An 11,594-nucleotide genomic window follows, 5' to 3' on the forward strand; every position below is an offset into this window, starting at 1 on the left:
CTCTCAGAGGCAGCACGTAAATCTGATGTACTAACCCTTATCTCTACTTACCAGGCTTGCTAACTTTGTTCCTCTCTGACTGCTTCTGGAATCTTTTTCTGCTGTGTAATCAAGGGTTTAACTTTACCCCATTCCATATCCCCAAGGTGAGGAACTCCTCGGGCTATGGGGGAAACACCGCTGGCCTAGGCAGGTCTCACCACCACACATTGGCAATTACCAAGGCAATGATCAAAAAGAAGAAGAAAAAGAGGAGGTAAGGGTGGGGAGAAGGGTCATCTGAATTCCTGAATGCTCACTGCTGAACCTCTGAAAACATCTGAATATTCCACCCCCACCCCCTTCTCTAAGCTTACCCCTCTTCCTCACTTTTGAACTCCAGACCTGTTACTTCTCAGTCCTCCAGGATTGCCAAACTGACTTAAAAACAGCCTCCATTTCTCTTGTTCTTAACCAAAAATGAGTCTCTTTTTTCTGCTCAGCTGATGCTTGGTTCCATAATCCAGAGAGGGAAAATGGACCCAGATTGGGGCAAAAAAAACAGTAACACCTAAAAGAACAGTCTGTCAAATTGGTACATTTTTTAAAAGTCAGACATGTGGAACCATAAGCATTTCTGATTTTCTTTTTTTCTTTTTCTTTTTGTACATGTGTATGCATGTTTGTATATGTGTGGGAACATGGTGTGTTACCAAACTTGGGGGGTCACAAGTCTGGTCAAGTCAAGTTTGATCACCATCACCTATCCTCAAGAAGCCAATTAAAATAGCCAAATTAATAGTATAAAAAAAGGGAGGGGGGATTTATTCAATGCAGCCATATTGGGAAGAGGGACAAAGAGATCTGCAACTCCCACTAAAGTCCATCTTCGAGTCCCAAGATGAGATTAAAGTTTAAGTAGAGGCCAAGGATGTGAACACCTCAGGAGTCCGGATCCGAGTGTGGTCCCACCCACCCCTCATTTTCCCATCATTGTCTGGGTTTCATTCTCATTCCATAGCCCGACAAGTTAGAACTGTGGAAAACCTTTTTTCCCAGTCCACCCCTCTTTGTACCTATTCCTTTTTCCAGCACAAGATCCCTGGGGAAATTCCAGTTTCTTGGGGTTCATTGTTTCAACAGTCTGATAGATTTAGAGATTTAGATAAAGAGACAGCTCTTTAAAATATCCTCATTTCTGCCAGGCCGAATTTCATGAGTTAACGTGAGTGCCTGAGCACGTGCATGTAGAAGGCAGAGGTCAGCATTGCGGGTCTTCCTGCATCATCTCCACCTTCTGTCTTGAGGCAGCTCTCACTTAACCCAGAGTTTGATGGTCCAGGTTGTTAGAGCCCACACCAAACTCTGCCCAGGTTATACCTGCCTGCAGCAGTCTCTCCTCCCTCATAGCGGATTCCCTTTAAAGGCCCCAGGCTAACAGGAGCCTGTACCATGGATCCACCTTAACTAAATGGGCTCATCCTCTGCCTGTCCCTTTCCTCAGTCAGGACCACACACATCCTTTCCTCACAAGACCCATTCTTCGTCCAGCAGCCCCTGCTTCTGAGGGCTCAGAGACCTGATTACCAGGGTACTATGGACTGTTCATCAGTCACATGACATAGGCCCTTTCCCTCCTGAGACCTGAGAGAAAGGACTCAGACTCGACCAAATGGGGTTGGACACTCCTCAGAGCGCCACCATGCTGCTGTGTGTCTATGTGATGGTTTAAGTTGCTGTGCTGGCAACTGTGAGAGCAGTCCGTTAAGTTGCTGGGCTGACAGTGCTTTGCTTAGGTCACCAGGAAAGGGACCACAACCTTTCAATTACGTGAGAAACAAGACCCTCACTTTGTAATTACAAATTCAAGAGATGAGGGAAAGTTAAAGTTTTATTTTACTATTCTGTAGACATGGATGTCGGCCTACTACAAATACTGGCCTACCAGTTTGGCACAAAACAGTGTTTTTGTTTTGGGTTGTTTTTTTTTTTTGGTGTTTATGTTTCAAGAAATAGTAATTTTTTTTTGAAGGTCCTAATTGCAAAAGACAGCTTGCCCTCTTCCCATAGGCTGGTATTCCAGAGAGCTACATGACCTTTGCTCTCACCTAGCAAAGCACCCTCGCCAACCTCCCCATCCTATTGGCTTAGAACATACAGACTTATCTATCCTATATCCTGGGTCTGGGGATTCTCTCCTTTTCCGAGCGTCATCGGCTCAGTCACGTGGCAGAGAGCCTGTCACTTTTCAACCCTAAGATAAACTGGAGTGCATAGGCAAGCAGGCACTAGCTGCCAGCTCAGGGAAGACAGGGGTGTGGCTGGGGAACCCATGTTGGTGGCAGGGGTTGGGCTAGCGCCTCCGGCTTATCTGTTTAATTGTGCACTAACCCACCTCATACTGAAAATGAAACATTATTATTTACTTAATAATAAAGTTTACTTTAATATTTAATAATGAGTTAATATTTAAATCTACTATTTAATAATAGAAAACTATTTAATATTTAATAACAGCTTATTTTTGTCTCAAGGTCCCAGGGAGTCAAAGTTCACAGTGATGTAGAAGGCGTGGCAGCACACAATATTATTTCTTGCAAAATAAAGGATCAAAGGGCCCCCGCCTCCATCAGCATAGGTTAAAGGGGAAAAAAATAAAAGACTACAACGAGTGCTTACAATAAAGGTCTATCATTAACATTAACACTTTAAAAAGAATTCAGCCGTAATTAACCAAACAGCCCTGGAAAAGGGGGCTCACTTAGTTACTTTAGCCTAAGGGTGGCTCGGGAAGAGCAGCGGCCGCAATAGGGACAGCCGTGGGCCAGTGACCACAGGCACAGCCGCGCGTGCGAGCCGGGAGAGCCGAGGGAGGCGGCGGCGCAGCCGGGCGGCCGGAAGGCCCGCGCAGAGCATCCGGGTGAGAGGCGGGAGGTCGGAGCGGCGTCCCGGGGCGCCGCCTCACCTCGTGGCGGGAGCTCGCGGCGGTGCACGGAGCCCGCCTCCCCGCGCGGACTCTCGCTTCTATGGTGCCGCTCGCAGGCGCCTGCGGAGGCGCCGCGGGTCCGCCCGCACGGGGGCGCCGGAGCGCGGCCATCGGGCCTTCCCTCCGCCCGCCGGAAGCGCTCTCCTGACCCTGCGCGCCGCGGGAAGATGGCGCTGGAAGCTGGCGACATGGAAGAGGGGCAGCTTTCCGACTCGGACTCCGACATGACGGTCGTCCCCAGCGACAGGCCGACGCAGATGGCGGTGAGCGAGAGGGCGCGCGGGAGACGGGGTTGGGTGCCGGGGGCCGCGAGGCCGGGATGGAGGGGCGCGGGCGGCCCCGGGATACGGCGGCTCGGAGGCCGCGGGGCCCCGCCGGAGACTCGACCCCGAGGAGCCGCCGGCCTCGCGGCCTCCCGGCACGGGCGAGCATCCCCTCGCTTGCGGCTCCTGCCTCTGCAGACGTCCCCGCTCCTGCACAGCCGCTCCCGGGGACAGGATTTGCCCAAAGGGAGAACGTGGGGACGGAGAGCTGTAACTGCGTTTGATGCTCATGTTTTTGTCCCTGGCGGATAGCGAGCTCCTCGCGTACCCGGGGCCCCGTCTTCAGTGTTCCCCCCGAGTTTGGTCAGCTTCCACGTGCAGCATGGAGGCACCAGGCTTTGTTTCTGCTGTCCGGGGATGCAGACGGCATCTCGCTGTGTCGCCCACGGCTGGACTGGCACGTGAGCTGTCGTCCTGCCTCTTAGGCTCCAGAAGTGCTGGGAGATCCCTCTGGGACGCTTCCTAATCTTCTGAGACTCCTAGTACTCCCGCAGAGGGTTACCCGCCAGGCTACCCGCACTCCATCCTCGGCACCGCCACTAGCTGCAAAATATTTAACTGCTCCGTTTTGTGTTCAGGTGGAACTGGCGTGATGGACACTGTAAAGGCCTGGCCAGTGTTGGCAGCGGATGTTACTGGCGGACTAGTGTCACTGGCTTAAGACATCGCACTCGGTTTAAATATCTAAGAGGAACTCAATAAATGCGTGGTTTTGTGTTTAGTATAAAAAGCAAAGATTGAGGGCAAAGTTACAGTTAGAAGAAATACACTCAGGGCTCTATTGCATGCCAGAGTGACTGATTAACAATAGCGAATATTTCAGAATAGCCATGGGGTGGGGGTGTAGCTCAATTGGTAGAGTGCTTGCCTAGCATGCTGGAGGTCCTGAGTTCAAGTCCCCTCTACTTAAAAGCCAAGTGTAACCTCCCCCCATAAAAGGATTTTATTCGCCATGAAGTCTTTTTTTTTTTCACCGTAAAGAAATGACAAACGTTTAAAGTGATAAGTAGGCTAACAACCCTTATTTGAACATTACAAACTACATACACAAATTGAAGCATCATATTATACCACATAAATTTTTTTTTTTGTTTTGTTTTGTTTTGTTTTTCGAGTCAGGGTTTCTCTGTTGTTTTGGAGCCTGTCCTGGAACTAGCTCTTGTAGACCAGGCTGGTCTCGAACTCACAGAGATCCGCCTGCCTCTGCCTCCCGAGTGCTGGGATTAAAGGCATGCGCCACCACCGCCTGGCTACCACATAAATTTTTGTGGTTATTGTATGGCTGTCAGATTTTTTAAGTACTATCTTTACATGTAGATGTCTTAGGAAATTAATACTAGGATCTTATTTTTCAGTTCCTTTAAAATTTGTTTACGTTAAAAAGTTGGTTAACATAATGCTGTGAAAACTGAATTTTGAGGGGTTTTGTTGTTGTTGGATTTGAGTCAGGGTGTCTTTTTGTAGCCCAAAAAGAGTGTTCTCAAAACCAGGATCTTTCTGCCTCAGCCTCCTGATCTCTGATTAAAAGGTGTGCACTGCTACACCTGATGAAACCTGCAGTTAAAAGTAATATGTCTGGGATTCTTCCCCATAAGAGCTTTCCTTCAAATGTTTTGGTGTTTTTTTGTTTGTTTGTTGTTTTGTGAGTGTGTGAGTGTGTGAGAGAGTGTGTGATAGGGTTTCACTATATAGACCTGGCTGGCCTTGAACTTACAGAGATTTGCCTGCCTCTGCCTCCAAAGAATGCTGGAATTGAAGTTGTGGGTCGCCAGGCTCCACTATCCCATCTAATCTTAAAGGAGTAGCTGCAGAACCATATAAGGGAAGTTGGTATATCCAATGAGAAAATATATTTTGGGGGAGAAAGATAACTGTCTTAACTGACAGTAACAATTATTGTGTATGTCATTCTTACAAATGCAGTAAAGGTGAAAAGTAAAGGCTTTGGTACATTTTTTAGGTCTTTCAGAACTGAGTTAATTTAATAGGGATTAGAATTTTTTTCAGCTGTCTTTGGGGTGTGATTGTTTTGTCTTTCAGAACTGAGTTAATTTAACAGGGATTAGATTTGTTTCAGCTGTCTTTGGAGTGATTGTTTTGGACGCTCCAGCTGAATCTCTACTGCACTCTTTCTCCCTCCTCTTTTCTCCTTATTGAGGTCTTGCTGTGCAACTCAGACAGGCCTGAACCCACTGTGTGACCTAAGTTGTCCTTAAACTTGTGATCCTCCTGCTTAGCCTCTGGAATGCTGGGGTGGCAGGCGTGCGCAGTACCTACATTGTTGTGGAAGCTAACCCATGGTAGGTGGATGAATGTTTTGTGGAACTGACTGTAATTTCTCTCACTTGCAGAAAGTACTAGGTGGGGGCAGTGTTGCCTGTGCGCCAGTCACACACTACCGGACTGTTAAAAATGTGGACTCGAGTGAGGAGAGTGTGGATTCAGATGAAGAGTGCTCTCCTTGGAAACGTAAGCGACAGAAGTGTCATAATCCTCCTCCCAAACCAGAGCCTTTTCCACTTGGCCAGAGCAGTCAGAAAGCAGTCAATGGCGGAAAGAAGGTGAACAACATTTGGGGTGCCGTGCTTCAGGAACAAAACCAAGATGCAGTGGCCATTGAACTTGGCATCTTGGGAATGGAAGGCACCCTTGACAAAAGCAGGCAGTCTGAGACCTACAATTATTTGCTTGCTAAGAAACTTAGACGGGAATCTCAAGAGTATACGAAGGAATTAGACAAAGATCTAGATGAATATATGCATGGTGACAAAAAAACAGGGTCAAAGGAGGAAGAGAATGGGCAAGGCCACCTCAAACGGAAACGGCCTGTCAAAGACAGACTGGGTAACAGACTAGAAATGAACTACAAAGGCCGCTATGAGATCACAGAAGATGACTCTCAGGAGAAAGTGGCTGATGAGATTGCTTTCAGGTAAGCACTTGACTACATATCTGCTATTTACAGGAAGAAAATAGATGTTAAATACGTTCTTTGTGAGGTTGTTTTTATTTGCTTGATTTTAGGGTCTCTATAGTCCCTGCTGTCTGGAACTTGCTATGTAGACCTGGCTGGCCTCAAACTCACAGAGATCCATCTGCCTCTCAGAGCTGGAGTTAAAGGTGTCTGTCACACCTGGCTGAGGGTTTGGTTTGGTTTTTCTTAAAGGAATCAACCCAGGGCATATTTGACTATGAATGCATTTGTGTCTTTTTTTAAATGTACATTGGTTTGAAGGTGTCAGATCCCCTGGAACTAAAATTACAGACATTTGTGAACTACCGTGTGGTTACTGGGAATTGAATCCGGGTCCTCTGGAAGAGCAATCAGTGCTCTTAACTGCCAAGCCATCTCTTCAACCCCTACATTTGTGTCTTTTTAAAGATAACTTTGAACTGGAAACTTGGTACAGTGCTTGACTAGCATGCATGAGACCCCGAGTTCAATCCTTAGTACCCCATAAACTGGGCATAGTGTTACATGCCTATAATCCCAGCACTAAGGAGATGGGAGATCAAAAGTTTAAGATAATGAGTTCTCAGCTACATGATGCCAGCCTGAGCTAGATGAGAGACTGTCTCAAAAGGGGGAAAAATCGGGGGTGGGGGTGGGGGCTGGCAAGATGGCTCAGCTGCTCCCCAAACCTGGTGTCAGTTTAATTCCTGATCCCATGTGGTAGGAGTAGAGAACTGCCTCCTGCAAGTCTCCTGACCTCCACCTTCGTCCACGCAAATAAATGGATGTAATTTTTTACCGTCATTTCTAAGATGAAAAGTAAAATATATGTTAATATGATAATCACTCTTCAGATGTTGATTTTTTTTAATGGAGACAAATCTGGTTTTACAACTATTGCTTTTATTATATTTTTACAACCATTGCATTTAAAACCTTTCTCTCATCACCCAGTAAAATTCTTTTTGTCCATGTCCATATATCCATCCATTTACTGTAAATATCCTTTTCTCCTTCCCAGACAGGTATACTTTCTGTCCTTGTAAATTTGCCATACAGATGCAGCTAAAGCGGTATTCATTTTTGTAGATTTTTTTTTTTTTCCAAAGCAGGATTTCTCTGCCTCTGTAGTTCTGTAGACCAGGCTGGCCTTGAACTCAAAGATCCACCTGCACCTGCCTCTGTCTCCCGAGTGCTGGGATGAAAAGCATGCACCACTTGCTATGCCTAGCTATTTATTAATTTATAAATGAGGAGTGTTGCTTTTTGTGTATTTTCGGGTTTTGTTTTGGGAAAGGTCTCCCATAACCCAGGCCAGCCTCAAACTTACTATGTAACAAGGTGGGTCTTGAAATCTGATTCTCCTGTCTCTACTCCCAAAGGCTGGGATTGCAGGCATTCGCGACCATACTCTGACCCTGTATTTTTATTGCATGTGTATAGATTGGTGTATCTCCAGACTGAATGGGTAGTCGGCGTTTATTTATTATGAATAATGCTGTTAATGAACACCTTTGCTTGTAAATCCTTTATGATCATTTCTTTTGGGTAAATAGAATTGTTTGGCAGATACTAAATTGTTAATTCATGCATTTTTCACAGGTTCAGATTCTAATTAACTTACTAGCTCTAAGTCACTAGTCACATATTTGAAAATAAGTATTGCTGTCAGGAAACAACTGTTTCAGGCAATATCTGTGCTGGTTAGTTTTGTTTTGGGTTTTTGTTTGTTTTTCTTTTTAATTATCAAGGTGGTTGCGGCCTGGAGCGGTGGCTCATTAGATAGTAGCACTGGCTGTTCTTCCCGAGGATCCAGGTTCAATTCCCAGCATCCACACGGCAGCTCACAGCCATCTGTAACTCCAGTCCCAGGCAATTGAAGACCCTCTTTTGACCTTTGCGGACATTGCGTGCATATGGTGCATGCACATGTATACATACAGGCAAAACACTCAGACAAAAAATAAAACAGTCAAAATGAGGCTGGGTTTCAAGTCCGGTTGCAGGGGACCTAGCATCCTCTTCTGGCCTCCTGGGCATCAAACATGAGACATACACGCAGGTAATAGATACACCTACACCTTCAAAAAATTTTAAATAGAAGTTTGGAATTTGTATTCTGAAGAAATGTAGAATTTATAAATCAAAGTCTCCTTCAGCAACGAGGAAACTGAGGCCCAGGAGTTACCTGGCTTGCACAAGGTTGTTGACTTTGTGAGGGTCAAACCTGAAGCTGAACCTTGGTCACCTGCTCCTCCTAGTCTGATGCCTTTTCCACAGTATTGCAGAGCTTCCTGTGAGGAGAAACCAAGGTACTGGATCTGACTGAAAACTGAAACGTCTTCTGCACTGTTTCTTGTCTTTGGGGACCATGGGCTCTATTTGACCCAGTTAGTAGAGTTCCTCCAGCTCCCTGTATTTGTTTCATTTACTGCTTTTTTGAAATGGGGTCTGTTGTATGTTTTACTCTTCTTGCTTTTTTAGGGGGCCTGCTGCCCAGCTCAAAATCACACATGGAGGCTTATTCTTAATTATGAATGCCCATCCTTAGCTTGGCTTGTTTCTTGCCAGCTTTTCTTAGTTTAAATTATCCCATCTACCTTTCCTCCCTGGACTTTTATATTTTTCTAATTCTTTCCTTGTTATTCAGTGGTGGCTGGTGGCTGACCCGTGGTGTCCTCTCCTCCTTCTCTTGCTTGCCTTTTTCTTGCCTTTGAGTTTGAGGCCAACCCTGGTCTGCAGAGAAAGCGCCTTTTTTACTCTCTGCCTGCCAGCCCCTCCTATCCTTGCTTCTGCCTCACTATTGGCCGTTCAGCTCTTTATTAGACCATCAGGTGTTTTAGAGAGGCAGCGAATCACAGCTTCACAGTTAATCAAATGCAGTATAAACAAAAGTCACACACCTGAAAATTTTATTCCCCAACAAGGGTCTGTCTTTATTTATTTATTTTATTTATTTATTTATTTTTATTTTTTTCTCCCCAGACAAGGTTTCTCTGTGTAGCTTTGGAGTCTGTCCTGGAACTCTATCTGTAGACCGGGCTGGTGTCAAACTCACAGAAATCACAGAAATCCCCTGTCTCTGCTTTCTGGGTGCTGGGATTAAAGGCGTGTGTCATCGTGCCTGGCACTCCCTGTATTATTCATCTCTGAAGAGTAGGATGAAAATAATGTCTAACATTTGAAAGAACTGACTTGTGCAGATAAGGCCGGCCATTAGGATTAAGCTGTAAGAAACCATCGGAGGTTAATTTTGAAGCAGAAAGCATGCTATGTGTTTGTTAGTTGTCTTGGCAGAAGTGCACGATTTTATCACCTTTACATTTAGAGCTGAATTCATGCACCTCACTCAGCGCGCTTTTGAAACTGCCATAATCCAAACGGCAAGAAGAGCCTTAGTTAAGAACAGATATGGGCTTGAGGTTAGCAGCTCCAGTGACTTCACGGCTCATGGACGGAGACTAGAAAAGCGGGTGTTAGCAGGAAGATTTGAATTCCAGTTGAGAACTGCACTGGGGATTAAAGTAGATTTCAACAAGTAGTAATTGCTTTGTGTTCTCAACAGGTTACAGGAACCGAAGAAAGACCTGATAGCCCGAGTAGTTAGGATACTTGGGACCAAAAAAGCCATTGAACTCTTGATGGAAACTGCTGAAGTTGAACAGAATGGTGGTCTTTTCATAATGGTAATGCTAATACTGTTTCTGGGCTTGGTTTTGGGAGTTTTTGTTTGTTTGGTTAGTTTTGGTTTTGGTTTTTTGAAACAGAATTTCTCTGACTGACTGGCTGGGAGCTTTCTCTGCAGACTAGGGTTGGCCTCAAACTCAAAGAGTTTTCTCCCCAGACAAGGTTTTTCTGTGTAGCTTTGGAGTCTGTCCTGGACCTCTATCTGTAGAGCGGGCTGGCATCGAACTCACAGAAATCCCCTGCCTCTGCCTCCTGAGTACTGGGATTAAAGGCATGTTCCACCACTGCCTAGCACCTGTTTCTGGGTTTATATTATTATCTGTATTTTATTTATTTAAGCAAACTTAACTTGCCTCTCTGCCCCCCTCATGACCCGGTTTCACTATGTAGCTCCAGCTATCCTCAGACTCTGTACCACCCCAGCCTCATCAGTGCTGATTCTGTAGGCTATGTCATTATACCCTCTTACAGGAATAATTTTAAGACAACTGTGTAGAAGGAACCGAAAGCTCAAGTTGGAAGACTTTGTTTTTTGAGCACAACTTACTGTGGTTTAGCTAAATTATTCAATTTCTTGTGCTCAGTCTCCTCGGGTAGAAAATGAGGAAGAACCCTTTGCTATAAGGATTAGATGAGATGGTACACAACTTAGCTTAGTGCCTGGCATTATGGTTGCAAGGCCAGCCTAGTTTACAGAGTAAGACCCTGTCTTGAAAACACTTAAGTTATAATAATAATAAGCCAAATAGAACTGAGTATGATGGGATTTGTCTGCAACCTCAGCATTCAGGAAGCCAAGGCTTAAGATTGCTTAGGGTTCCAGGCAGCCTAGGCAAGACCCTGCCTCAAAAATAAGCCAAATCACAAATAGATACATAGTAAAACTGCATGATTAAGAGTTCAAGGGTAGACTGGAGAGATGGCTCAGAGGTTAAGAGCACTGGCTACTTGCTCTTCCAGAGGTCCCAAGTTCAGTTCCCAGCAATACATGGTGGCTCACAACCATCTGGTGCCTTCTTCTGGCCTGAAGGCAGGCAGATCACTTTATACATAATAAATAAATGAACTTTAAAAAAAAAAAGCTCAGGTAAGAAGGAAAACTATCTGGAACAATCCTCATGTGGGAGAGCAATGACAGGAAAGGCAGTTGAGAAAAACGGCTCACTGTTTGTACGCTGGCCAGACTATGGACAGTGTCTCTGTGAACATGGTTTTACAGATTTCATTAATTCAGCTTAACTGTGAAATAAGGATGAAAGTGTGGATGTCTTTCTTCTGCTCTTGGTTTGTAGGCACAGCACAGGTAGTAACCTGCTGTGGACTGACAAGTTAAGAGCTCGTAGTGTTCTTGAGAAGCCCTGTTTAGTTCCCAGCACCCCTGTTGGATGGCTCACAGCCTCCTTTAACTCCAGCCCCACAGGGATCCAAGGCACCAGCACTCACACTATCACACATAATGTTTAAAATTAACAAATTTGAAAAAGAATTGAGAACATTGCTGAAAAAAATAGCCTATAATCTTAAATTATAGAAATTTGCAACAAAAGATAAAATTAGTCATATAGACTATTTAGATTTTCATTTACTTGAACTTCATGAAGATCAAGATTTATTAGTAATATTGTAATTTTTTAAAAAAGAAAACTCTGGGGCTGGAGAGATGGCT

At 45.1% G+C, this 11,594-nt stretch overlaps 1 protein-coding gene across 1 annotated transcript in view; it reads left to right on the top strand.

The window, feature by feature from the left end:
- The first annotated feature begins 3,044 nt into the window (after nucleotides 1–3,044).
- Nucleotides 3,045–11,594, top strand: part of Phax (phosphorylated adaptor for RNA export) — a 13,680-nt gene continuing 5,130 nt past the window's right edge. Inside the window, exons 1-3 of the mRNA XM_013349419.2 lie at nucleotides 3,045–3,228; nucleotides 5,640–6,220; nucleotides 9,807–9,978. Of these exons, the coding sequence (XP_013204873.1) occupies nucleotides 3,133–3,228; nucleotides 5,640–6,220; nucleotides 9,807–9,978 (849 nt within the window). The 5' untranslated portion in view covers nucleotides 3,045–3,132. The remainder of the gene's footprint in view (nucleotides 3,229–5,639; nucleotides 6,221–9,806; nucleotides 9,979–11,594) is intronic.

This window comes from Microtus ochrogaster, chromosome 18 (assembly GCF_000317375.1).
Source record: "Microtus ochrogaster isolate Prairie Vole_2 chromosome 18, MicOch1.0, whole genome shotgun sequence".
In the NCBI taxonomy this organism is placed as follows: Eukaryota; Metazoa; Chordata; class Mammalia; order Rodentia; family Cricetidae; genus Microtus; species Microtus ochrogaster.